The sequence below is a fragment of the Vicugna pacos genome, chromosome 31 (assembly GCF_048564905.1).
Source record: "Vicugna pacos chromosome 31, VicPac4, whole genome shotgun sequence".
Classification (NCBI taxonomy): Eukaryota; Metazoa; Chordata; class Mammalia; order Artiodactyla; family Camelidae; genus Vicugna; species Vicugna pacos.
Genome location: NC_133017.1, coordinates 15,772,777 through 15,800,003, shown reverse-complemented (window position 1 = coordinate 15,800,003; position 27,227 = coordinate 15,772,777). Strand labels below are relative to the sequence as shown.

Sequence of the window (27,227 nt, the reverse complement as noted above, 5' to 3'; positions counted from 1 at the left end):
CCTTCAGCGACTCAGAGCCTTTAGTTTGGCCTGAGGCCCAAATCATTTTTTAGTACTTAAAAATGTTTTCAGTTTCTTTTTCTTTTTTTTAAAGCTTCCCAGCTGATTCTCAGCCAGTGTTGAAAAGCACTGAGCTAAAGTAACAGCCAGACACAATTGGATGCCAGTTGTGTGCCGACCCACGTGATGTTAAGTCTAAACACAACAGAGGTTCATAAAAGGCAAGTCTGGTCATCACTGCCGGAGAACCTGACAGAGTCGTCCCAGTGGGTTTGGGAAGGTTGGGAAGACCTGCGTTGACAGAGCGGGGGCGAGGCCTCCAGTGACTTTGCAAGTGGGGCCTTGCTTGTGAGAGCCAACGCCTGCCTCTCCGGAAGGATGGCATTGCCTGGTTAGGGGAGCAGGGGTTGTATGTAAAGCGGCCACTGCAGTCGGGAGCCATGGTGGACTTCTGAGCAGGGGCACCATGTCGTAAAAGCGGCGCTCACTCAAGATCAACCAGCAAGATGCACTGGAGGGCCTGTGGGGAGTGACTCCCAGGTGGGGATGTTGTCATGGCAACGGTGCTGACACACGTGCTCATGCACAGACACGCGTGCAAGCGCACACACACACACACACACATATGCATAACGAGGGAGGGGCACTTCTTCAAAGCACATGATGAATATACAACCACAGCTCAGCAAGAGCTCACAGAGCCTAAAGAGTCCTTAACTAGACATGAGAAATCCCACAGCATGTGACCTTTCACGTAGTTCGACACAGGAGTAATGAATCTGTGCTGTTAACGGGGAGGACAGTGGTTCTCTCCTTGCCAGGGGAGGGACTGAAGATTGGGGGCACGTTTGAGGACGGCTCTGGAACGCTGGGAACATTCTGATCATCGATCAGAATCACTTAGTGATGACTCGTTCCTGACTCCCACACTATTCTGTACGTATGTTGTATTTCAATAAAAATAAAGTTTAATTTTTAAAAAAGCTTCATGATATCCCATGGAAGAGATATTTTAAACATTGAAGTATGGTTGATTTACCATGTCATGTTAGTTTCTGGTGTACAATCTAGTGATTCAGTTTTATATATACGTGTGTATATATATATCTATTCCTCTTCATAATCTTTTTCATTATAGGTTATTACAAGATACTGAATATAGTTCCCTGTGCTCTACAGTAGGACCTTGTTTACCTATTTTTGTGTAGTAGTACCACATATGTACCCTATGTACCAACCAGTACCCTATGGTGTAGGCATTTCCCACTGTGGTTATTTTATAAACAGCCTTGTAAACATAAAATTTTTTTGAAAAGAACTCTTAAATCCAACATGTTTAAAGCTCTTTTCAGGTTACAAAATGATCATATATATAAATATTATATAAATATACACATATAAATTAATATGTATTTATACAAATATTTTTAAATAATATATAAGTATAATAACATTTATATAATATAAATATAAAGACATAAGGATTATCTCACTGCTCCGACAATACCCTGCAAGGAGAGGAGAGGCTGGGAAACCCCACTGAACAAAGGAGAAATCCAGGGATGGGCAGAGTTCCAGGGTTTGATTGTCCCTTGGCCTCCGGGTCGTCGATGGCCGAGGGATGCCCTACTGGGCCCTCAGGCTGCTGCCCCGAGTTCCTGTCCCCAGCACGGCCTCCGTCCCTTGATGAGGGCTGATTGAAGGCAGGAGAGCAGCAGCCCGTTTTGACGAAATGGAAACCAAGGCTGGCCGGCCCTTCAAGATTCTGCACCGAGGGCAAGATGCTGTGATCGCAAGTGTCTGGATTCAAAAACAGGAAGGGGAAAACCAGCACAGGGCAGATTTGGAATCGGTCCATGGAAGTGGAATGAATAACTCCAAATCCTGCTTTCTCTGACACTCAGGGTGGCCTCCGCGAGCGGGGCGGCTGGCTTCCTTCGAGAATGTTTTTGTCATTTTGTCCTCCCGCTTCTCACGATGGGAGGCGGTGGGGGAGGGGCGTGGGAGGGGGCCCCCAGAGGACAGGTCCTGCCGAGGAAGGAACAGGAGCCAAGGTCCAGCGCTGGGAGGAGGCTGAGGGGTGCAGGCTGGGGGGGCTCTGTTTACACAGTCCTGTTGCTGTGTGTCAGTCAGGGTTCTCCAGAGAGACAGAATCAGTGGGATAAATACAGATTCACAGAGAGAGGTTCTTCACGAGGAACTGGCGCCCATGACCATGGAAGCCGAGAAGCCCCACATCTGCCATCTGCAAGCTGGAGGCCCAGGAGAGCCAGAGATGTGCTGGGACTGAGTTCAGAGGTCTGCAAACCAGCAGACCTGAGAGAGTCTGAGGGCCCAAGAGCCAGGAGCGCTGGCGTCCCAGGGCCGGAGAAGGTGGAGTTCTCAGCTCAGGCAGAAAGAGAACCCTCCTTCCTCTGCTTTTTCATTCTATTCGGGCCCCCAGTGGGTTGGATGATGACCACTCGCGTTGGTGAGGACCACTTCCTTTACTCAGCTGACCAATTCAAATGCTTACCTCTTCCAGAAACACCTTCACAGACACACCCAGAAAGGATGTTTTACCCGCAATCGGGTACCCCTTAGCCTAGCCATGTTGACAGGTACAATTAACCATCACACACCGGTTCTAACCAATGACATACTCTAGCTTGGGGAAGCCACAGGGAGTGAGAACCATGAGAAATTCCTGTCTCCCCTGGTTAGGGTCAGGTACAGCTGGCCGGCTCTCCACGCGTGACCCTTCACTGGGATGGAGACAGAGCATTCCACGTCAGCCTTTTCTCTTCTGGAAAACAGATGGAAGCAGTTTGCTTGTGGTGTCTGCAGGTAGCAGAGTCTGCAGAGAGGCAGGCCTTGAATCTGGAGCTTGTTGGGCAACTGTCCAACCCTCAGAGCTGCTTCCTGCCCTGCGCAGTGGGGATAATAGTGTTTACCAGGAAGCTTGAGGTGATGGTTACAGAGTACCTGGCACACAGTAGGACATCAGTCAAGGTTACATCTCCCTTCTGGTTTAGCTTATTGGCAAACAGTCGACTCTTGGCCGTACAATCCAACGTACTGATTTGTGTGGTTATCCTCACCCAAATTTCGGGTTTTGAATTTGTGTCTCGTCCAGATTTCCTCTTTTGCCCTGAACTCCTTCAGCACTTTTTACCTCTTCCTGTCTCATTCTCATGCTGACTGTAGACTTGCCACGTGTGTACACAACTCATTTCTCCTACTCCACTAGGAGATGGTCAGGGGTGAGAGCGAGGCCATTTATTTCGGGGTCTCCAGTGCGCAGCACAGGGCGGCACATCAAGGTGCTCAGGAAACGTGTGCCGAGAGCCCAAAGGAGTGAAAGGATGAACATTCACTGGACAGAACGGCGTACGATTCTTGGTCTGAGGTTGACCCGATATGGGCTCAGTGAGGTCAATGCTAAGATTTAAAAGCATTCACGGGCCCTTTGATGGTTCTGACACTATTTGGAGCCACGAATGATATACCCTTTGAGACTGCTCAGCCCACCCATCAGAGTCATCAGGTTTTACTCCTTTTCGGGCGAGACTGTGACGTATGATGAGTGGTACCCCAGCCGCTGACTTCACTTATTTATCATGCTGGGCTGGGCCCCCTAGAAGCTCAGGGATTGGAGCCACTGAACCTCAGGTGCCACTCTGAGAGCGACAGTCGGCATCTGATGGCACCCACCCCCGACAGTCAGGGTCCCCATGAGAAACAGTCAAAAGGTTAATTGAAGGGAGTTCAAGGAAAAGACATGGGTAGAGGGTCCAACACTCTGTGTCCAACAAGGGACAGAGATGTGCCGAGGAGACGGTAACAGTGGGAAGTTGTTACCGCCCCTGAGCCAGAAGGGGCACGGGGAGGACAGAGCATGGCTGGACCAGTGAGAGCTCAAGCTAGAGAGCAGCCCCCAGTGGCCCTGAGTGGACGAGAGCACACATCACCAAAGCGATGGCTGGGCAGGGAAGAGGGAAGCAGACATTCCGACTCCCTCCCTCTTGCCCTCTGATCTCCCACTGGTGCCTCCCATTGGCCAAACCCAACCAGAAGCCAGAAGGCAAGGGGCCCATGAGGTAATCCACAGAGGTCAAACTCCTAGGTCAGAGGACTAAGAATAGAGCAGGAAGGGCAGATGAAGATTTAACAAGCGGAACGCCACAAATGAGATCAGCTTGCAGCACAAGGGAACCCTGGGCGCGGGCATCCCTGAGCCCTTGAGTGCATTTAGGCTCCATAAACACACTGCACAGCCCTCCTATGTGCCAGGCACTGGGGGTCATAAGACTGCCCAGAGGAGACCACAGTCCAGGAAAAAGCAAAATGTCATCTTTTTCATCCTTCTCGAATCTGATATCAACCTAGAGCACCAGGAGGGGCTTCAGACCTCCAGACTGTGACCCAAGTCACCCTGGAAGGTCCTCCAGACCCACACCAAGATCTACACCTACATCAAGATCACGTGAACTTCAAAAACCACGAACTGGTGGCGGGGGCCACTGTTCACAAGGCATTTTCATATTATTGTGTATAATCCCCACATAGTCCCATAAGAGATGCAAAATCTACTATCTTTCCCACGTTCCCTATATTTTTTCAGGTGAGAAAACTAATTGACAGATGTGAGGGGAACCCAGGCTTTATGACGCTGGGAACCCTGTCGTCTCCCTTCACCTGTGACGAAGGGTGGCTGAGGGCCTGACCAAGCTGTCAGATTCACCCTGCTCCCCAATTAGTCCTAAGTGGCCTCAGGCTCCTGAATTAGAGACAGGGCTCAGAGCTGGACCACACCACAGATGTCTGAACAGGAGAGAGGCGATGGGTGCACAGGATGGGGTAGAGTGCTCATGCCACACAGCACCTGCTGGGAGAGCAGGTGCTCTTGGCTCCTCTTTGACACCACCCCACTCACTCACTTCCTACATGACCTCAACCACGTGTCTACTCCTCTCTTCTGCGAACTGTTCAGAAAACGTGCTCTCCTGGGATCCAGGAAGGAGCAGCAACCACGGCTGTGGGCGAGAGCAGAAAGATGCTCAGCACATGGACCACAGAGCAAGATGTATCCTACAGGACAACCTCATCTTCCTTGGCATCTTTGAGGCCATGTGAGCTGACCCTCTGGGATTGTGACAAGTTTAGGAAGATTAAATCAAAGAATGTGAAACAGCCAGAGCTTAGAAGGTGGGTGTTGGGTCTGATGTTGCTGTGTGGGGAGAACTTGGTTTCCATGACTGTCCAGGGCCACCCCCAAAGTTACTGGCATTGCTTGGGTACCACTTGCTGGAGCTGAAGGAGGCTCTGAGTCTGGCAGGGCAGCCGGCAGAAAAGTACCAAATCTCTGTGTTCTTGATGGATTAGGAGGCCATCCAAGAGGCTAGGAGACAACCCAACAGGAATCAAGTCTATAGGCGCGGTGGCAGCACCGCGGGTTCTGCTTGCTGCCGGCGATAGTGGAGCCCTCACAGAGCACCCACCAGGCCTGGGACCCCACCCCACCCATGCGCAGAGCAAATGCACTTCCAGGCACTATGTCTCTTCCACGTGGTCTCAGGCCACCCAAACCCAGTGGGGATTCCCTCTCCTCAAGGGACACCAATAGACATGGCCTCTCCAGTCTCCCTGGGCCCCTCTTCACCAGGAATTGGGGTCCCCCTCCCTCAGGAATGCTCCACCAGGACCCTGGGATGCTGTTGAGTCCCGTTTTTCCTGCAGGGCATCTTGTGAGAGTGGGTAGAGCACTTGTGAGCTGTTGTCTCCTCTTTGCCACAATAACATGGGCTATTAATTATAAATGCACAAAGCGATTGAATTGATGGGGGGGGGACAATGCCCCCACCCCCGGTCAGGCCACCACATTGACCTGGGGACAAAACCATTCCCGTTGAAGAGGCCTGCACAGGCTGAGAGGACGAGCCTCGGGGTGGACTTGGGCGCGGGTCCAGCTTCCCCACAGACTCCATCACTCATTCAGCAGCTCTCTTTGGGTGACCTGCCTTCCACCAGGTACGGTGTTGATTGCTGTGTGGGTATGGATGAGTTGCTTCACCTCTCTGGGTCTCAGTTTCCTCATCTGTCAAATCAGTTGTTTGAACCCAGTGATGCTCAGGGGTCCTTCCAGTTCCCACCCTTTCTGAGACTCTAACAAAGGCCACCTCACGCCTGAGCCTTAAAGAGGGGTGCTGGGGCCCTTCGGAGGAGGTTAAGGCTTGATTTGTTCAGCATAAAGGAGGCAAAGGGAAGAAAAGCAGGTTTGGAGTCAGCCAGACCCCTGGAAGTTCCAGGGCTGCCCTTTGGCAGCTGTAAAGCCTTGAACTTGAACTAATGAATGAACCTGTCTGCACTTGGTCAGCGCTCCTGTGTGAAATGGAGACGTCAACACCTGCCCTCAAGGTTGTGCTGGGGATTGCCTGAGCCCTCCCTGCACGTCAGAGCCTTCCTTCTTCCCCTTCCCCCTCGAATCGCATCTCAGGGCCCCGCCAGCCAGCCCCGAGGAATCTGCTTTATAATGACCTCGTTGGATGAAAGGTGCTGGGGCAACAGGAAGGACTGTTGTTTTAACTGCTCTGCGTTTCCTCCTTTTGTCTCCAGCATTATAAACAAGCCTATTCCCCAAAGCCACATCTGATAATCCAGCTGCAGGAGGTCAGCGGTCAAGCAATCAGAAATGCTCTTAGCTGGGATTAGGTAATTCAGAGCTCGGCTTGTTGCCTGAAGCAGGTCGGAACCAACCCATCCTAGAAGACACAGAGGCTGCCTGAGAGATGCCCCTCGGGAAGATGCCAGATGCCCAGACAGAGTGCGGGTGACCCGGGTCAGGGTCAGCCCGCGCACACGGCTCCCTGACACAGCTCCCAAACCAGCTCCGCGTGGGACCTGAAGCCATGACAACAGGCCCAGCTGGAGGAGGCCCCTTGCAGTATTACAGAGCACTTTAACCTACTCTCAGCTGATCCTTGCAGACGCCTTGTGAGGGAGACAGACAGACAGAGAGAGAGTGAAAGAAGCTGGAGCCCAGAGAGGAGACAGGCCTGCTGAGGGCCCACAGAGCAGGAGAGGAGAGAGCAGAACCTTCCGGGTCAGGTTTCTGGACCCCAGACTCAACACTCACACAGTCAGAGGCATCACGCGCTCCCTCCCCAGCCCTCCAGGCTTGTCAGGGAATCCGCTGACTGACAGGGCCCTCGTGATCTCCTTCAGTATTTATCTAATGCACTGAAGTCCAGCCAATTAGGAAATACATTTAAGGAACACTTACTGTGTGTGATATTAACTGGGGACCAGAAGACGCTTGCATGTCTTTCTGGCATTAAATGGAGGCCTAAACGCAGCAATAAAAATATGCTCAAGAGAACTCCCCCTTGAGTGAGCCAGCCCACCTGATGTGTGCTAGATATTCTGCTTAATTACAGCTCAGCTGAGCTCTCCTGCAGGGAAGGAGTTAATGGAGCTGTTATTTGTGGTCACTTATCTCCCATAGGCTCTTATTTCCCTAAATTGGTTGAGACAGGGGAGGAAAGAAGTGGTGGGGGGGGCTAGGAAGAGAGAGAGGAAAAATGAATTAGTTGAAAGATCAAAAGATGCTCAGAGATCCAAAAGGAAATACGGGCTCTGGGGGTGGGGGGATTTTCAGGACTCTGTATCCTCCTGATAAGGAACTGGTTCTTGAGATGGCCCCACCCTTCTGCCTGCGGCCCCACGGCTGGTCCCCTCTGTAGCAAGAGTAGGCGATGCACCCACTCCTGGAACCGGTGTCCTCAGAGGCCAGAGCAGCTTGGGCAACACAGACTCAGATCAGGGAACATGCCCTAAATCCGCGACAGGAAAGAACGACTGAAAAACACCTGCTGTTGTAATATTTTGTTAGTTTCAGGTACGGCTTATGTCGATGACACACGTGAACACAAACATCTTGTCTAAGCTTGCCTGTGCAAACTAAACAAACATTCAAACACATTTCCATTTATCCACAAGCACTTGCTGGATCCTCACGAGGTGTCACCTAAGAGTAAAGCAGTTTGGTTAGCTTGGATGGAAAAAGTATGAATGGAAGGGTGAAATTTTAAAAAATTGAAGAATGAATTGGAATGCTTTATTGCCTTTATTTTTTTTTCCCTTACAAACTTAGATAAAAATTTCTACTCAAATTTCTCAAGGGTTGGAATTATTGGGGCCAGAGCTGAGGACAAATAAGGGGGTTCACCCTAGAAAGGGATGCAGATAAAACCCATTAGCTGCTCAACAGATTCGTGGAGGAGCTGAACGGGGGCAGCTGGGACCTCCTCTTTCTGATGGAGCAAGCATGTGTTATTTCTGCTGAGGCCCTTTGATCACCCTCAGTTCTGGTCCTTGCAACCTCAGTAGCAGCAGGAAAGGTGATGAGAGAGAGGGACAGGACATATGGATGTTTTGTAATCCCAGATTCAAGTAATGCAGTTCAATCCTAGGTGTGTCAACCTGTCCCATCCCTTTTCTTTTGCTTCTTGCTGATGTATTCAGTGTATTTAATAAATCATGCTATTTGAGCTATTTGAGCATTTTTGTGAGACTTTCCATTTCACGACCCCAGGGAAACTTGGCCAAACTCTACTTATACTACCAATGCACCAAGATATCCCCATACAAGAGATCAAGAAGATGAAATGGCACTTAACTTGGCAGAGACAACATGAAAAGCATTTCAGGTAAAAGGAATGACATGAGCAAAGGCCCTGGGGCATTTCCCTCCTTTTAGGGGATGTTATTGGCAGACTGTTGCATGGGGTATATTCATTATAGGGTCCTAAATGGTTAGGTTTTTTTGTTTGTCTTTTGGTTCTATTTTATTCTAGTTAAAAACAAAACAAAAAATAAAGGCAGCTTGGAATGATGCCAGTCATAGGAAGAAAAGTACTGAAACTGGAAGATTTTAGAATGAGGTTGATAAGAGCCTTGGACAGGCCCAGGAAGTAGAGCTGCATGAACCAAATGCTTAACTCTGTCCCTTTGTCTTAGCAATGACTCTATTCTGACGGTGAGGCCTCCTGTATCTCACATTCTTGGAGAATGAGCCATTTTACAGACGCCAACTTTCCAAGTAACAAAAGTTTTACTTTGTAAAATACTAAGATTTTTTTTTAATGCTGTAAATCATTCTAAAAATTTTTTTTTGGAAAAATTGGTCAATAGGAAAGAGATTGTGTTATAATATTAACCTATAAAATGCAACATTTTCCATATAGTGTGTGGTGGATGCAGTGCCACAGCTCACCACATCCTGCATCACTTTCCTGAATATGATCACATTTTCTGTCCTTTGCAGGTAGGTGGGCCACGTGACCAGCTCTGAACAATGAAATGTAAACAAACATGACACATGTTGTTACTCTGCGGAGGCAGCGAATATGGAGCCCTCAAGTTGGGACAGTTGGGCCAATTAGAGCAGCTGGGATCCCCAGGTCACCACTTACAGTACAATAGCCCCAGAGGGTTGCCTGGATTGACAGCAATCCTGTGTAAATAAGAGGTAAACTTCATTGGATTAAGCCACTGAGATTTGTCACTGCAGCATAACCTAGCCTATCCACACTAATACATAATGTAAACATGAGAACAACAAAAATTTAAAAAACACATTTGTCTTAAAGATGCGTGGAGAAAACACTCCAAAGTGCTTATAGTTCTGGCTTTAGATTGTGGTACCTACAGGTAATTTTAAAAAAATAAACTTTTGTATGTTTTCAATACTCCTTAATGTAATACATTTCTTTAAGTGGGGGAAAAATTTTTCTTTTAAAAGCTCCAAAAGTTACTATTGGAGGCATAGATACATAGATGAATGGAACAGACGAGAGATCCCCAAAAAGACCCACAGAAATATGTCCAACTGATTTTTCACAAAGATGCAGAATGAGAAAAATAGTTTTTTCAACAAATAGTGTTGGAGCAATTGGACATACATAATAAAAAATTAACCTCAAACATCATATTTTATACAAAAATTAACTCAAAAAGAATCACAGTCTTCAAAGTAAAACATAAAACAATAAAACTTTTAGAAAATATAGGAGAAAATCATAGGATTTAGGGCTCGATGAAAGTTCTTAAACTCAGACACATGGTCCAGAGAAAGACAATTGGTTCAATTGTACCTTATCAGGATCCAAATGTTTGTTCTGCAAAAGATCCCATTAAGAGGATGAAAAGAAGGTTACAAAGGGGGGGAAATATTTACAAACTATGTATCCAACAAAGATGTGGTATCTACAGTATATAAGGAAATCCCAAGACAAACAGGGAGCAAACAATCCAATTAGAAAATGGATGGAAGACATGAGCAGACTCTCCATCAAAGAGGAGATGTGGATGGCAAATAAGAACACGAAACGATGCTCAGCATTACCAGCCACTGGGAAATGCAAATTCAAATCACTATGCGTTATCTTTACCTACCTATCAGAGTGGCTAAAATAAAACATTGTGACCCTATCAAACACTGGCTAAGATGCAGAGAAGCAGAATCACTCACACATTGCTGGTGGGAACGTAAAATTGTATAGCCACTTTGGAAAACAGCTTGACAATTTCTCACAGAACAAGCAACTACTGTACGACCCAGCAACTGCCTTCTTGGGCTTTTATCCCAGAGAAATGAAGACAGGTTCACGCAAAAACCTCTACACAAGTGTTCGCAGCAGCTTTATTCATAACAGCCCGACTGGAAACAACCCAGACATTCTTCAGTGCCAGGATGCTTAAACAAACCGTGATCCATCCATACCATGGCACACTACTCAGCAATAGGAAGGAACAGAGTATTGATGTGCACAGCAAATTGTGGCATAAAATATTACGTACTCTGCGATGAAATTCATAGAATAATCTTGAAATGACAAAATTATAGAAATGGACAAAGGATGAATGGTTGCTGCGGTTGGGGAGGTAAGAGAGTGTGGCCCTAATAGGGCAAAATGAGGGATTCTTGTGGTGACGATATGTTCTGTATCTGGACTGCATCAATGTCAGTAACTTGAGTGTGATGGACTATAGTTTTATGACATGTGACCTTTGGGAGAAAACTGAATATAGGGTACAGCAGAGCTCTCTGTATTATTTCTTACACCTGCATATAAATCTACAGTTATCTCAGATTAAAAGGTTTGATTTTTTTAAGGTTTTTAAAAAAGTCTTAAGAATGACAGATAAAAATTATTACCATGTATGGCAGAGACTGTCAAATATCTCTTCTTAGTCACTGAAGTTCTGTACTGTGATTGATCCAGTTATACTGAATTACATTTCCCAGGTTCTTTTTCAGCTAGGAAAGGCCAGTGAGTTTTAACCAGAAGGTATTTGGAGAAGCTTCTAGGTAACTTCTTTCACAGTTGCAAAAACCCTTTTTCATTGCTCTTTTCTCTTTCCAGATGCCTGGGACAGGTACACAATGGCTGGAGCTACAGACACCATTTTGCCACCACAATGGAATCCAATACTAAGAATACGGACAGAAGGAGCTTGGATGCCAATAGCCATGAAGACACCGTACCACCCCTGACTGCTCCTGTGTTTCTCATTTAAGCCATTGGCATCTAATTTCTCATTACATGAAGTCAAACCTAATCTTCATTGGTATGCCCTATCATTCGCAACATGTCTCTCTGCTTCATGTCCCTCTGCCCAGTCCCAGCTGTCCCCACGCCCCACAGAGGAAAGGTGACTTGTCGGCCTGGGGTTTAGTCGTACTTACCAGGTAATGAACAAGTAAGCCTGCAGAACCGAAAAAGCAGAGAAAAGCTCATTCATTTATACTAGAAAAGTCTCAAGAAACTAAAAAAGAACAAAAATAATTGGGAAGTTGAAAGCGAGGGAAAAGAGAACAGTGAATAGCACTGGCGGAGATCCAGAGAGAAAATTGTTGAGAGGTTTCTAGGAAAATCTGGAGGGCAAAGTCAACGAAGATCTGTTGGATGTTGTGCTGTGAAATAACCTCCTTGGGGCCTTTTAGGGAAGTTTGAGTTCAGATTTGGCTTTTGAAAAATTATTTTTAAAATATCAGAACAGTGTTTCTTTGCGTGTGACAGCATGCTGAGAAGTGCCACCAGGCAGCCCAGGTGTATTTGGGTTACACACGAATTGCCTGTGCACCCAGTGTGTCCTGCGCTTAATGCTCGGTAACATACGTGAAAAGAAGAAAGTAGCTGTTTTTAGGAGGCACAGGCAGGGGAACACCCGCTCTAGAAAAGCTATCATCAACTTTTAAAAAGTGCAAAAGATAGTTTTTAAGAGGAAAGTCAAGGAGGTTCTTTTTCTCTCTCTTTTTTTTTTTATGCAGATCTTCAATCAAGGTACAATGAAGCTTAGAACCTCACAGGTGCAATCAAATTTTGGGATATCCCCCTACTTACTGGTTATGTAATTTGGGATAAATTAAGTAGTGCCCCAAAGCCTCCATTTGTTCATCTGAAAAAGGAAATAAAGCTGGCCCCAAGTTCTACATGAGAGCACGCATTTGAAAATGGCTGGCACACAGTAGGTACTCAGGGCAGTCCTGCCCCTCTTCCAACCATTCCTAATCCAACTTCTTCTGTAGGATGGCCAATCTGCTGAAACACATGGGAATCAGCGATGAGAGACACATTCTTAGCTTCTCAGAAATACGGAGAAAGCATTTGTACTGATGTCTTGGTTGGGGGTGGGGGGGAGCACTGTCTTTCCATCTGTTTCTCTTGCCAAGTAATCAAGAGTCTGCAAAAAGCTGGAATGTGGTCTTGCCTCCCTGGGAGAGGAAAGCCAGTCCTTGCACCAGGAAAGGGAAGATCTTGGTTCAGTCAACAACCTAATGTGGGTGCTGGAAAAACACTCCTTCCTCGCCCAGGGGCTTGCTGGCTACCTCTCACCTGGGCAGGCAGTGGTGCGTGGCAAAGCCTTTCACTCCAGGAGTGTATTGATAGACTCATGGAAATTCAGAGAATGAAAGCAACTGGAATGTTACAAGAAACTGATCTACAAGACCAGAGCAATAAATCTGAGTGTAGTGTGTGTCATTCTGGCAAACACGGCCAGGGGTGGGTGGAAAGAGATGGGGAGGTGGTCAGGTACGTAGCAGAATGTTCCAGCATCTGTCAACAAGGGTGCGTGTTGCCAGGAACTGGTTTGGGATGTGAAGAGGCCCTATTGGGTTCTGAGAGCATCCAGCCCAGTTCTGGGAAGATTTGTAGATGCTCCTGGCCCTCTTCTCCCAGAGAACCAAAGCCCCACTGAAAGGCAGGACAAGCACTCCCCTGGGGAGTGCTCTAGCCTGGGGCCAGGTGACCTGGCTGCTGTCTCACGGGGTGGAGGGTGGGGACTCCAGAACTTCACACAACATCTCTGGACTTCTCATTTCTTCTCCAAAAAGTGAGGAGGCCAGATAAGGTGATCCCTACAGAGCCGGCAAGTCTTCAAAGTCTGTGATTCTGCAGAAAGCCAGTAGCGTCCAGAGTAGAGAAGTCAATGGCTGTCCCTCCCCGCCTCACCCCTCCCCTTAGAGGATGCACACGTGGCCACACGGGTCTGATTCACCCCTGCTCTCAACTCTGCAGAGAGCTGTGACGACTAAGAGCTGACCAGGTCAAGGGGAGGTCCCCACATCCACAAAGAGAGACACGGAATCAGCCCTTTCCCTGTCTAGCTTTCAGCTAGTCCATTCACCTCTCTGGACCTTAGCTTTTTCATCCTTTTTCTTCAGTAAAATACAAGAGAAGTCCCTGCCAATTTCACAGGCTTGCCTGTGGAGGATGCCACGATGTTGGTGACAGGGTGGGGGGAGCTTTGTCAATGCCCGAGCGGTAGTTCTCACATCTGGTTGATGTCAGCATCCACCCAGAGCCCCCTCAGGGGTCCCTACTCAACTGGCCCATTTCTAATGTTCCCCACAGGATTCTAATGTACAGCCAGGGAAGAGAAATACTTCTCTCCAACTCTGGGTAAATACAGGGGCTGCTTTTGCCAATAAAGATGAAAAATGCAGTCAGACAATTATTTTGTTTCTATAAAACTAACCCATTTCTGTGCGAACTTGAACACTGTCCTACGTCATAACTGCATAACCCCATACGGTGCTCTCCAGGGCTTCCTAATGCTTCAGATTCTTGTGGAAATGAGGAAATAAACAAACAGAAAAAAAATGTAAAACCTTAAATTAATCTCTGTAACCTTGGTTCCCCATCCGCTCCATGAAACCGAGTGCAGCCTCTGAGAGGGGGACCGGTGTGAGCCATCGCTCCAGGTGCTTCTGAAGCACAGCCAAGTTGGAGGGTCTCTGTTAACACCTTCCGGATGGGCACATCCCGGATGTGCCAAGAAAGAGGGCCTCCTGGAAGGGAAACGGTTCTGCGACCTTGAGCCTTGGGTTCTGCTTACCGGGCCTCCGTGTTCCCACCCGTTAAGCGGGGCCCTGTAAATGGTGCCCATCCCCTGTGCCTCTGGACACCTCGTCTCCTAGGAAGGGGTGTAGCTGGAGGAAGGTTGAGCGGGGCCCTCAGCGCAGCGTGGACAGAGCTCTGCATGCAGACAGGGAGGCTGGACTTCTAAAGCAGCTCAGCCACTCCCTAGCTGCGTGGGCAGGCGTGTGACTTAACTGCTCGGTGCCTCACATACAATGCAAGCTGCTGCGCTTTCCCCAGAGAGGGCTACAAAGATTCCAGTGCAGATGAAAGAATGGGCCTGAAGGGCTACCATGCGCCCGTGCTCTTAAGCACTTTGCATCTCTTTTTCTCAGATGACAGCTCTCAGCTGTCACCCCCTTAGGAATTGCTTCAGCAGAAGACAGCCTTGCCCCAGGCCGCACCTGCGCAAGACAGCGCACATCCAGTGACAAATCCATGCCCGGCTACAGAGGCCTGGCCGTCTCGCCCCACATGGGAAGTGTGCTGAAGGGCTGTCCCGCCCCCAGGACACCCTGTAAAACCGGCTGAGTCTCCACCGAGAGAGAACACGGCAGCCCGCCTTCTCCCTCTGGTCCGGCTTCCTTCTCTCCCCTCCACGTGGACTGGTCCCCAGGGGCTCCCCTGATAAATGTCGGCCCCCTAACCTCCCCCTCAGGGGCGGCTCCCTGGGGAACCTGATCTCCGACAGCTGACAACATGCTCTTATAGTTGTTGCTGCTCCTGTTTTTTTTTAAATTACAGTAAGTGTGCATAACATAAAATTTACCATCCTCACCGTTTTTATGTGTACAGTTCTGTGACATAAGTATGTTCGCATCTCATGCTTACTGTCACCACCATCCATCCCAGATCTCTTCATCTTACAAAACTGAAACAAACTCTACCCATTAAAACTAACGCCCCACTTCCTACCCCCCAGCCCCTGGCAACCTGTCTCTACGAATCTGACAACGCTGGGAATCCAGTGTAAGTAACGAAATCATACAATAGTTCTCCCGCGGTGACTGGCTTATTTCACTTAGCGTGCTGTCCTCCGGTGCGTCCGTGCTGCAGCAGGAGCCAGAGCTTCCTTGCAGGTACGTAGACACCACATTTTCTTTATTCATTCATCCATTGATAGACACTGGAGTTGCTTCCTCCTTTTGGCTATGATGAAAAAGGCTGCTATGAACATGGGTGTAGATATTTCGAGGCTCTTTTTGAGACCCTACTTTCAGTTCCTTCGGGTGTATGCCCAGGGCCGAGATTGCTGGATTGTGTGCTAATCCTGTGCTTAATTTTTTGAGGAACCACCACACTGCCTTCCACAGTGGCCGCACCATTTTGCATTTCCACCAACAGTGCACAGGGGTCCCAGCGCTCCGCATCCTCCCCCACACTTGTGATGTTCTGGGGTTTCTTGGAGAGCAGCCGTCCTCATGGCCGCCTTGTTTTTCAGTGTAGCTTCCCAGGCCCCTCCTAGATGGGCCTTGTTTCCTAAGTCCCCAGACAGGCTTGACACACAAACAGGTCTGAGAACCACAGCTCCGAGGTCCACCAGCCACAGAGTCCCGCGCTGGCATGGATTGGATGAGCGTTTCCGAGCTTTTAAGACAAACGTCACAAGAAATGGTGGGACAGGCCTGGGACCGTAACATCCAGAGCCCTGGGTCCTCTGTCTCCTTTGAAGCGGCCTCCACGTCTTTGCCAGTAAAATGGGAGCTTCGAACCAGAAAAGCAACAAGAGCCGCCTGACTTTGCCGTCTCCAACTCTTGCACTGGCTGTGAGACTTGGCTAGGAGCTCATTTACAGTCATTTCTGCTGAGCACAGACAGACACTGCACGCACAGGGGAGTTGGGCATGACCTTCCACCTTCTCAGGGTTTTGCCTCCTCAATGCCACACGTGCCTCCCCTAGAGACCCCCTACCCCCCCGCCCAGCACCCTGCAAGGATCTCCACCACGCGGCTTTCCCACCACACTTCGCAGAGCTAGGAGGGAGTTCCAAGCCCAAGGACACGCATCCCACAGGCCTGCAGGTCAGGGCAGTGAGGCTTCGCCATCCCCACCCCTCCCTGCTCCGTTTCCTTCCAGAGTGTGGCCATCTCTGAGCCCAGACAGGAGCCTGTGCCTTAGAATAAAAACCTGGTGGGGTCTTCCCTTCCCTTAGAGAAGCCCTGGGTTCACCACTCTGATGGGTTCACAACGCTCTTACAGAGAAGGAGGAGTGAGATTGAAACCCACGGACACGACCCACACCTATCCCATATAAAAGCCGCCTTCAGCCTCCCCACCCCCTTTGGCTGACCAGGCTACTTCGACTGCAGCAGTTAGAGCATCTTTCTTAAGCACTTAGGTGTCTCTCGGGCACCTGCTCTGGTACTAGGACTACGCTGGATCCGGGAGGGAGCACCACAAGCAGGAGTAACGCTGGGATGTTGACTGGTAAGTCCTCAGGGTCAAGCACTTTGCCTGGGAAAGACCTTGTGGCCATGGGGACCACTCGGCTGTGGTCTTGCCCTGATCGAGAACCTGCCCCATCAGGACGGAGGACTGGATTGCTGCCCCTGCCTCCCAGAGAGGTCAGTCCCTCTTGTGAAGGCTCACAAATACCTATTTAAACAGCTTTTTGAGATTCTGCTGGGGTTGCTTTCTCACCGTGCCCCTGGCTACAGGAAGATCTCACACGTCTAGTAGATGGGCAAGTCAAGCCCTTATGGACATGATTCTTGTTGGAAAATGATACAGAGTGCAGCAAACACTGATTGGGTGACCGTGTGTTTCATGAGCCTCTTCTTAGCCACAGGGGTTGAATATTGACTAGTCTAAGCCAATCACACAATTCCATTTCCTTGTCATAGGACACGTGATACAAACTTGGCCAATAAGAGGCTCCTAAAAAGTTGTTTTTGGTTAATCCATTAAAAGGAATACAAGTCAGGATTCATCTCTTTCTGCTTTAGATTGTTGTCAAATGTGGATGTGATGCTTGGCACTGCTGCAGCCACCATGTGACCATGAGGAAAAAGCCCAAAGAATTCCAAAGTCTTAACTTGGTCAAGCCATTGAATTAATCAACCCTGAAACCATCCTACTCTGGACTTCTTATTAGATGAGACAACAAACCCCATATCTGAAAGCTGCTTTTAGCTAGAAATTCTGTCTCTTGCAGCCAGAAGCATTAACTTGCAACAGTGGCCCAACATGCAGCTTTGACCAAAGAGTCCTGGAGACACAGGGTAGCATTAACCAGGGTACAAAATAAACTTGCCTCGTCCACTTCTAGAATAGTGAAATGCCCCAGGAACAACAATGGCCCACAAGATGAACCCAGCGGCCATCCTGCCATATGACGGTTGAGGAAATTATGGCTTAGGGAACTTACAAGAACAAGACTCCATAGTTCTTTGTATTTCACAAATTGCTTTTATATAGATCATCACACTTAATCTTTACAAAAATTACTATTATTATCCCCATTTTATAGGTAAGGTAAAGCTGATGGGGGGTATTAAGCTATTAATAACAATATTGTGTTTTATAGTTTATAAAGTGCTTTGCACATCATAGTTTGTCTAATTACTACCTTCAAATCTAACCTGTGAGGGGAAGTTTATAAATGAAGAGGCAGGCTCAGAAGGGTCGACGCACTTGGCCAACCTCCACTAAGCTCCAGGGCTGTTCTTCCTACATCAGTGGTTCTCACGGTGCAGTCCCTGGACCAGCAGGCAGCCTTAGCGTCACCAGAGAACTTCCTAAAAATGCAAATTATCGGGCTCCACCCAGACTCACCGAATCAGAAACTCCAGGGTGGAGCCCAGCAACCTCTTTTCCTAAGACGTCCAGGTGATTCTGCTGCACGATCACATGTAAGAAGCATTTATTTTGCACCACAGCTGTCTCTTCGGTGACTTGTCCAGAGTTGCCCTGCCCAGTGAACCAGAGGTCTCGGTCAAGGGCCGAGTGTTCTTTCTAATGCAGAAAACTGAGGCTAATCTAGGAAAAGGAATACAGACCCCGAACCATAAAGATAAAAGCTAAGATCACAGCTGTTGACCTAAGACTGTAAAATCATGAAGCATACACTGTGCTGTCAGGAGAAGATTGCCCTCCAGCCTTGAAGGAAATTATCTTAGGATCAATAAGCGGAGAGAATGCTGTTGTATACATCACACCGTTGACTGACAGAACTTAGAATCCCAGCTAGCGGGACGGCCACCAATGAATACCCACCCAGAAGAGCTGAACGCTCTTCAGAAACTGACCCTAATTTGCGGTGGAGAAGAGATTAGCGTGGAGAACCCACGACGCACCAGCCATGCACAAACCTGATGTCATCTAAGCTCAGTCTTGCCTGGTACGTAGAATCCTGCTACGTTATCCTTAAAGAACCTGGGGCTCAGAAAGCTTAAACAGCTCGCCCAAGATATGCTCAGCTAATGAGTGGGGAAATCACTACTCAAATAGAGATCTGATGCCGAGCATTGGTGGTTCAGTGGTAGAATTCTTGCCTGCGAAATAGAGATCTGGTTTTCTCCAAACTCTGGATTCTTTTGGCTGCTTCACTTAGCTATGGATTGTGTTGCTTCTGGGAGAAAACCTTTCAGAGCAGCCCACAGCCAATGCCAGTGTCTCCAATGCATCCTTGAGGCTGGCTAGGTCCCCACCCACGACCCTCGTGTTCCTCTTTGCTTCCGTGCCCTCCACTCTCCCTTGTCCCGGGGGTCAGGGACTGCATCACGCTCATTGCTTTAACCCTCACAGGTGCCCTTCAGTGATTCCTTAAAACACTTTCAGAAATTGGTGCTGGGGGCAGTCCCTGCTCTTTGCGAGACGATAGCATTAAAAGGGGTGATGTCCTTCCAGGGTGACCCCTCGTGCCTCGGGCCACTGCTGAACAAAGGAGCCAGGGGTCTGAGCCAGACTAAAAATTCTTTGTGTTCCTGTGTGGTTGGGTTGTATCAGCCCAGCACCTTCTGCAAACCGCAGGGTGGTTGCTCAAGAGATACTGTTGACAGACTGATTTACTGACTAATTTATATGACATACTTATCCAGTGACGTAGGTATCTTGGAGGGAGTTCAGAGGAAAATAACCAAGATGATTAAAGTACTGGAAAATGTGCTTTACAGGGTAAGGTTATAGCGACGGGGGTTATTTAACTTGGAGCTGAGAAGCGGCTGAGCCCCGCGCACAGGCCATCTCCCTGGAAGGGAGCGATGGCTGATCTCGTCAAACCCAGTCCCTTTCCACCCAGGAGCCAGGGCGCAGGGAGCAGGGGTACCACGCAGCCAGCCAGCGCAGGCCTGGGCATCGTGGCTGCTGGTAGCAATGCTCTCTTCCCAACACCGTGTCTCCCCTTCCAGCGCACACATCCACCCACACGCACAAGCGCATACCTATAGGCTCACACACCCACACCCACAGACGCGCACGTCGGCACCGGGGTGCTGAACACGGCAACCAGCTCTTCTCTTCCCCCAGTTAGACCAGGAGAGCAGGCCCGCCCGCGGTTACCATAACTGATAAGAGGGCTGCTGGATGCTGTGACTGCATCTCAGACAGCACACGAAGGCTGAGCTTCTCAAGAGGCTGCCCCGAGCAGGGGGTGTGCGCTGGCTGAGGGGGGACCAGATGTCCTCCCAGGGCCTCCTCCACGGTCACATGGCGGGGAGGAGATGGCTTTGCCCTTTCCTGTGCTATGGAGCGGACTTCCCTCTGGAGGGAGGGAGGCTGCAGTGGGGGTGCGGGAAGGTACAGACCCGGGCACAGGGACAACAGTGGCAATCATGCCGGACTTGGCCCTCACTGGCCGAGTGGCCTCTGTGAACCGCCCTCCTCCTTCGGGCCTTGGTCTCTTTGTCAGTTCATCCGGGACAGGAAGATGGCACTTGCCCAGGGATGATTGTGAAAAGAGCAACAAGGAGGAAAGAGGGCTGAGGAAGACCCGGGTTGAGATTTGTGGCCTTTCTGGAACTCAATTTCTCGGGCGCCTCCTTTTCTTCTTCTATAGAGATGTGCAGCGATGCCAGCCTTGAAGTCAGCAGAGGAAATTCAAAGAGGCGATGCCTAGGGACCCCAGCCCACTCCTCGCCACTCTCCCTGTCGCCCTGGATCTTGATCCTCTGAGAAGCAAACATGCTCCGTCCCCACACAGGAGTTCTCACCCTGCAGGAGTGGAGGGGGCACCCCCTACTCCAGGAGCCACAGGAGTGTCTGCAGGAGGGATGGCTCCCTCTCTGGCCCCAGCGACTGCATTGTTCCCCCTCCAGGTCCAGGTGAGAGAACCAGACAGGCTATGATACTAACATCCCGTAAATCAACGAGCAGGAGCTTGCATCTCAGCAGTGCCGTGTTTAAACATGACCTACCACCACACAGCCCCGCAGGCAGCGGGGAAGAGACCTGGTCTTGCATCACACGAGCATCCTGCTCAGGATGTCCCTCCCGGAGTCTCAGGTGGGAGCGCCTCCCCGTTGCCTGTGACTTCCAGATACTCTATCCACACCAGGTGTGCGTTGCCCAGATACCCTCAGGCAGCCAACCCCGTGGCACACAGACAGCTACCGACTCACCATCCTCCAGGGAGAACAAGGGAAGGCCGGCTCCCCTGAGTCCTCCGAGCCCCAGGGGAATGTCCAGCAGAGGGAAGTCAGGCCAATGTGGGCGCCGCCCCTCTCCCTGCAGTGGTTCAGCCTCCTGGGGCCACAGGGCTGGCAGCCATCCTCCAGGCAGTCCTCACGGCCACTCTCCTTGGCGCCAGAGCCCAGAGCTCCAGCCCCACAGAGAGGGCACCCTGCCTCCTCCGTCCGAGCAGACAGCCCATTTGTGCTGAGGCCAGACACCCACAGCCTCCCCAGAACAGAGCTGGATTATGACAAACCCAGGGAGGATTAGTGGGAACACCATCTGCGGAGAGAGTAATTAGCTTAGAGGTTTACGCAGATGGTTCCTGGCCCTCTGCCCAAGGGTACACTCTTCAAGGCTGTTAAACACAGCCGGTGGGCTTGCAGGGGAACCCTCTGAGCACCAGGGCCCCAGGGCCTCCCCCGGCCCCAGTTCCAGCTGCCTGCGTGCTGGCAGGGGCACTGGCCCACCAAGGGCACCCCACGGAAACGTCAGTCTTGAGTGGGGGACACTAGGGGAAAAGGCAGCTGGCTGGTTGCCGTATCCCTGAATAAGGCAAGAAAGGAAGCAGGATGCCCTCGCCTGAGACGGGAATCAGGTGCACGGAGGCCAGAAAGAACCAGCGGACACCCCGTCCACCAGCTGTCCTCTCCGCCAGCGCTGAGTAACCCGTTTCCCCTCGGAGGACACTCCTTACTGTTTCAGACTAAGTTGATCATTTTGACTTTGCGCTGGCAACACTCTGGGGGAAAGATTTGAAGCCTGGAATAATCGAATCTACTCTCTCTGAGGGCAAAAAACGGTTTCTTCTTAGCATATGGTGTTTAGGTGGTGCAGGGTTTCCAACGGGCAGGCACGAACTGTGTGATCTGAAGCCTGGGGACTTCCTCACTGGAAACTAATCAGGTTGACCAGCCACCTACGGCCACTATGGGCCTGAGAGAGCCTGGCCATTGGGAGGCGGAGGCTTTGCTGATGTGCGGTCAGCGCCAACATGGCTAATCAGTTCTGCAAACAAAACCACTCAAGGTTTGCTTCTGGCTGACAGATACAGCAGTTTAGTCCAAACAATCAGATGTGTGTGGATGCGGGCTGAAGTGGAGATCGCTTTGCTTGTAAAAGTCACCAGAGAAACAGAGGTAACAGGATATATAGAGACCTCCAGAAACAGATTTATCACCAAAGGTTGGCTTATGCAGTTCTGGAGGCTGAGAAGCACCACCGTCCGCTGTCTGCAAGCTGGAGCCCCAGGGAGAGCAGTGGTGTAGCTCCAGACCCAGCCCGAAGGCCTGAGAACCAGGAGAGCGGAGGGGGTGAGTCTCAGTCTGAGAGAGCCCCGAAGTCCAAGGGCAGGAGAAGATGGAGGTCCTGGCCCCAACAGAGAGAACAAATCACCTTTCCTCCACCAGCCTGTTGGCGCCCCCAGCAGATGGACAATGCCCACCCACAGTGGAGAGGGTGGTCTGCCTTCCCCAGTCTACCCACTCAAACACTCATCTCTCCCAGAAACACCCTCATAGACAAACCCAGAAAGAGCGTGTTACCGGCTCTCCGGGCATCTCTTAGCCCAGTCAAGTTGACACATAAAATAAACTACCACACTGCATTTTCCCAAGTCATTTGAATAAGTTAGGACAAACCCAAGAGTCCTTGGCTGAGACCCAGATTCTTCATGGAAAGTGCAGAGCATGGGTGACACAAAGAAACGTCAGGCGCCCAGGGTGGGCTCACATCTGATGGCTCTGCACAGTGTACAGCATTCATTGGTGTTCAGCCTGAACTTACGAACACAAGGAGAACCAAACCGCTCACTAGCTCCCCCGACCCCAGAGGAACATGGGGCATCACTGCAAGTAACCGGAAAATATAATCTGTCCAACGTCCACATTTATGACATGACGGGAGTGAAACAAGTGGCCTCTACATGGAGGGACATTTGCGCCTGTGTATCAATGCATAAGGCATTCAGGACACAATGTTTCTACTGTACCTGCTGTTTTTCAACTTCCTCCTGAGCCACTATCTCAGATAAACTACCATCTGGGTGTGGAGATAAAAGATAAGCCAGTAAAGGCTAAATATCCATCCCAGAGTCTGACAACCCTTCAGGTGGCCCAGGACAGAGCGTGCCAAGTGAGTGTTAGAGACGGAGAGTGCTAGAAAGGCCCTCGTGATTGGAAAGGTTTCACAAAGGAGGACGCCCTTCTTGAAGCCCGCGAAAGAAAGGAAATTCTGACCCTGACAAAGCAGTATATTCATGCATGAATGTACATGTTCCCCTCCAAGTTCACAGCCATGAAGCCATGCCAGAGAAAATGAGAAAAAGGAAAACCAAAAAACAATATTTAGGTTTACCAAAAAAAAAAAAAAAGACAATTAATAAAAAAAGAGAGTGGCTGGGAGACGGATTTTGGCCCTGCCTTCAGCGGGTCCATGTCCAGATGTAAAAGAACGCCAGAAGCAATGACAGCTGCGCAGCATGCAGCCCACAGCCCGACCTGGAATCCTTCTGACTCAATCTCCTGTGTCTGCACCCTGTCTCACCAGCTCACTCCTCTGTCCGCTCCCGGGGCCACGTCCCTCATCGGCTCTGGGTACCTCCGCACTGTGAGATGAGTATCTGGCTCTCTTCCTCTCTCCCTCCCACCACCTCTTCTCTGCACCCTCAGCAGGTGCGTCACCCTCCCCATCCCTTCGCCCACCCACCAGCTCCAGATCGATGCTCTGCGCCAGCCTAGCAGCCACGGAGCAGAACACCCGCCACTCTCTTGCCAATCAGCCCAGCTGCCTCCTTCCTCGATTCTCCCACCTCCAGGGGTTAGAAGCTTCTGGAGGAATTCACTCATTGCTGTGGATGAATCTGAACCCAGGTCACTGTCTCCACTTGACATCTGACCAGGATAATAGGAGCTGGGCTCTTTGTTCACGGGTTAAAATTATTCCTCTGCCACCTGTTCCACCCCACCCCCCACCCAGTCTAACCTCTCTGCCACACTCCCCTCTCCAAAAGAGTCCCTCGGAGAAACTTTAGACCCTGACTGAGCCCACCCCCCCCCCCGTGTGGTAGAGGCTTTGACTGAACCGTTGGGGGCGGGGGACGCAGGATTACCCTTGTATCCATCACCGTCCTGCTCTTGACAGCTGCTCTTCCAAACCTCTGCTTATCCCACCGTCCAAACTCCATCCCTGCCCCCTCGCCCTGTGTGACATCGTCGGTGCCCCACTGCTATACCGTGAAGACCAGGCTGGGGTCACTCTCTTCTCAGAGAAGCGGTTAAACAGGCTCCCGCCCCATCCCACGTGGAGGGGAAACTCAGCACCTCTCCCCACATCTCTGGAGGGATTCATCGCATTGCGCCCGAGTCTCCTTTACGGCTGTTGAATTCCCAGTCTCGCCCAGCGGCTTGCTGCTTGGCTCTGCCCCACGGTGATTGTGATTTCTTCGCAACCAGACCATCGTGCATAACAGACGCCTGTGACCTTGGGGGAGAGAAAGACAGTCAAGCTTCCACGCAGCCCAGTGAGGCAGAACGTTCGAAAGTGACTCCGACACGCCCCTTGGTCCTCACCCCTCCTCCCCCACTGAGGACTCTTCATGATGGGCTCCCCCAAGACCCCAGCCTCCTCCATCGTGCCCTCTGCCCCAGCTTCCCGGAGCCCCCGGATCCCTCACCTCTCCCACCACCGAGGTCCTGCTGCTTCCCTTTCCCCTAGTCGAGGAGCGCTCATCCCAGGCAGGAAGGCTCTGCTGCTGTGGCAGGTGGGGCGACTGTCCTCTTTCTTCCCTGCCAACGGAGCCCCGCTCTTTGGGGTTGAATATTGAATGTCCAGCCACTTCCTGTGCAGAGCCTCTTAACCATCCTGTGGTCTTCTGTCCTCTCCTCCAGTAGCCCCCCAGGGCCACGTTTCTGCAGCCCAAGAGGTTTATTAAAATCTATTTTAAAATAGCTCTTAATATTTTAAAATTTAATATTAAAATTTTTTTAATTCCTCCCCCAGAAGAATTGTCCCTCTGGCTCTAAGGCTGACCGCCACACTTCTCTTTCCCACATTGAAATTAGGGTCATGGGGTGTGATGGCCCTTCTCAACCTTCCATCATGACCCCTCGTCCCACCTCACCAATGTCTGTCTCATCATCCAACACTTCCCCTGATTCAGGAGGGCCCCCAACCTGCCAGCCCGCCTAACCTAGCAGACCCCCTTCTCTCTGTCTGCACTGACCCTCAGTCCCCAGTTAGTCCCACTCTGTCTCTGGCAGAGTCATTCTCTCCAGAAAGCTGTCCCTCTCTGGACCGGGGGCACCTCCTCTCCTCCCTCACCACCCTCGAGCGCCCCTCATCACTTTCAGACAGCACCGTTAGTAACTTGGTCTGCTCCTGCCCGAGACTGGGAGCATCTTGAGTGCTCATTCATCCGGCAAATCCGTACAGAGTGCCTGCCCCATGCCAGGCACTGTTCTAGGCTCAGGGTCCCCACAGCAAGCAAAGACTCTGCTGTCACGGAGATCTCATTCCTGTGGGAGGAGACAAACACAGCATAAATAAGTGCGTGTCAGGTGCAGTGAAGGACACTGAAGCAGGACGGGAGGGTAGGGAGAGGAGGGGTGGCCATTTTAGAGGCAAGGTCAGAGGAAGCATCTCTGAGGATGTGACCTGTGGGCAAGGCTTGAGTGAAGTGAGCTGGCCAAGCAGGCACCTGGGAGAAGAGCCTCCCAGACGGGGACAAGAAAAGGTACAAAGGCCCTGAGAAGGAGCGTGCTCCGAGGCCCAGGAAGTCCAGCCGTGCAGATAAAACAACCAGAGTGAGCGCCGGTGCCAGGAGATGGGGTGGGAGAGGAAGGCGGGGCCACGTCAGAGCAGACTTTATGGGTTGTCTCTGTATCTCATGCCTTTAGCAGAATGGCCACTCTTATGTGCTCCATTAACATTCTTTGAGTGAATGAATGAATGAATGCTGAGAAACATGCTAAGATTTGCTGTGTCCTAAAAGTGACCTTTCTCAACTGTGTATCCGCCCCACTCCTCCCAGGGCCCTTCCCCAGGGGCACAAAGGGTTCCCACCGTCTAGCCAGCTGCATGCTCTCGAAGGCTAAATCTGCCTTCCAAGAAAGACCCACAAGAGGGAAGACTCTTGGTTTGTCAAGAGATTTGTCCTTGATGGAGCTCCTTTTACATTAATGAGCAGACGTCCTGCCCTCCCCAGCCTTGAAAAAGTCTCCCAAGATGACGACCCCACTGTCCCTTTCTCAGGGCCCTGCCAGGAAGTAAGACGTGCAGCTCACACTGGTGACCAGTGGACACATCCTGCAACCGAAACGCCCCCACATCCTGGCTCTGGCAAATCGCTTTACTTCTGTGAACAAGAACCCCTCACTGCCTGGTGTATCTCATGACCTGATCTGACCCAACGAGAGGCTCAGAAATTGGTCTCCATAGCACTGAGAGATTGAGTGTAGCGACATGTAACTCTAAACCCAAATAACAGTGGCTTAAAGAAGGGGTGGGTGGTTTTTCATCTCACGTCACAAAAAGTTTTGAGGTCAGTAGTTAGTGGCTGGCCAGCAGATCTTGGCTGTCGTCAGGGTGGGATTCCCATTCATGTGCTTGCAGTATGGCTGCTGGTGTCCCAGCAATCATCTCTGCATTCCAGACTGGCAGAAAGAAAGGGACAAAGGGCAAATGAACTTTTCAAAGCCTGGAAAACCTACGTAGGAGACATGTCACATGAGCACTCCAATCTGCAAGGGAGGCAGGTAAATGTTTTTCAGCTGTGTACATTTCTGCCCCTGGGAAAACTGGAATTCAGGAGAATAAACAACAGACAGACCACAAAGAGTATCTGCCAGGATCCACTCTCCTGAGCTACCCTTCAACCATAAACACCTTCTTTGCATTCATGTCCATGTCCACTAAGGGTGGTGTCCTCCTTTCTATTGTGAATGGATGTGGTCCTTGTGGCCCAAAGCTCTAAGAACTAAAAGTTAAAGAGTCTGCCCCAGCACACCCCATATGCAACGGCAGAAAAGGAAGGTAAATGTCATTAAAAGTTCCCATCAAGAAAAGGGAATAATGGGAAACCCGTTGCCCCGTGGGAATACTCTGCGACAGAACCAGTGAGGGCTCTTGGCCTTGGCCATGGTCTTCACTCCTTGGTTAACCAGCCTGGCCAGTTGCTTCACCCTCTGGGAGAATCTCCCTCAAAAATCTTCCCC

At 50.3% G+C, this 27,227-nt stretch overlaps 1 protein-coding gene across 3 annotated transcripts in view; it reads right to left on the bottom strand.

Annotated features, from left to right (window-relative positions):
• The window catches only part of RP1L1 (RP1 like 1), a 47,439-nt gene extending 21,915 nt beyond the window's left edge, over positions 1 to 25,524 (bottom strand). The window contains exons 1-3 of one of the 3 annotated variants that reach the window (XM_072952553.1): positions 25,359 to 25,524; positions 24,689 to 24,923; positions 24,336 to 24,495 (exon numbers count right to left, since the gene is read on the bottom strand). In XM_072952553.1, the coding sequence (XP_072808654.1) occupies positions 24,336 to 24,472 (137 nt within the window). In that variant the 5' untranslated portion in view covers positions 24,473 to 24,495; positions 24,689 to 24,923; positions 25,359 to 25,524. Of the gene's footprint in view, positions 1 to 20,959; positions 24,496 to 24,688; positions 24,924 to 25,358 lie in introns of those variants that run through there. The other 2 variants (XM_072952552.1, XM_072952554.1) reach the window with 2 other exon arrangements.
• Between the last annotated feature and the right edge of the window lie 1,703 nt (positions 25,525 to 27,227).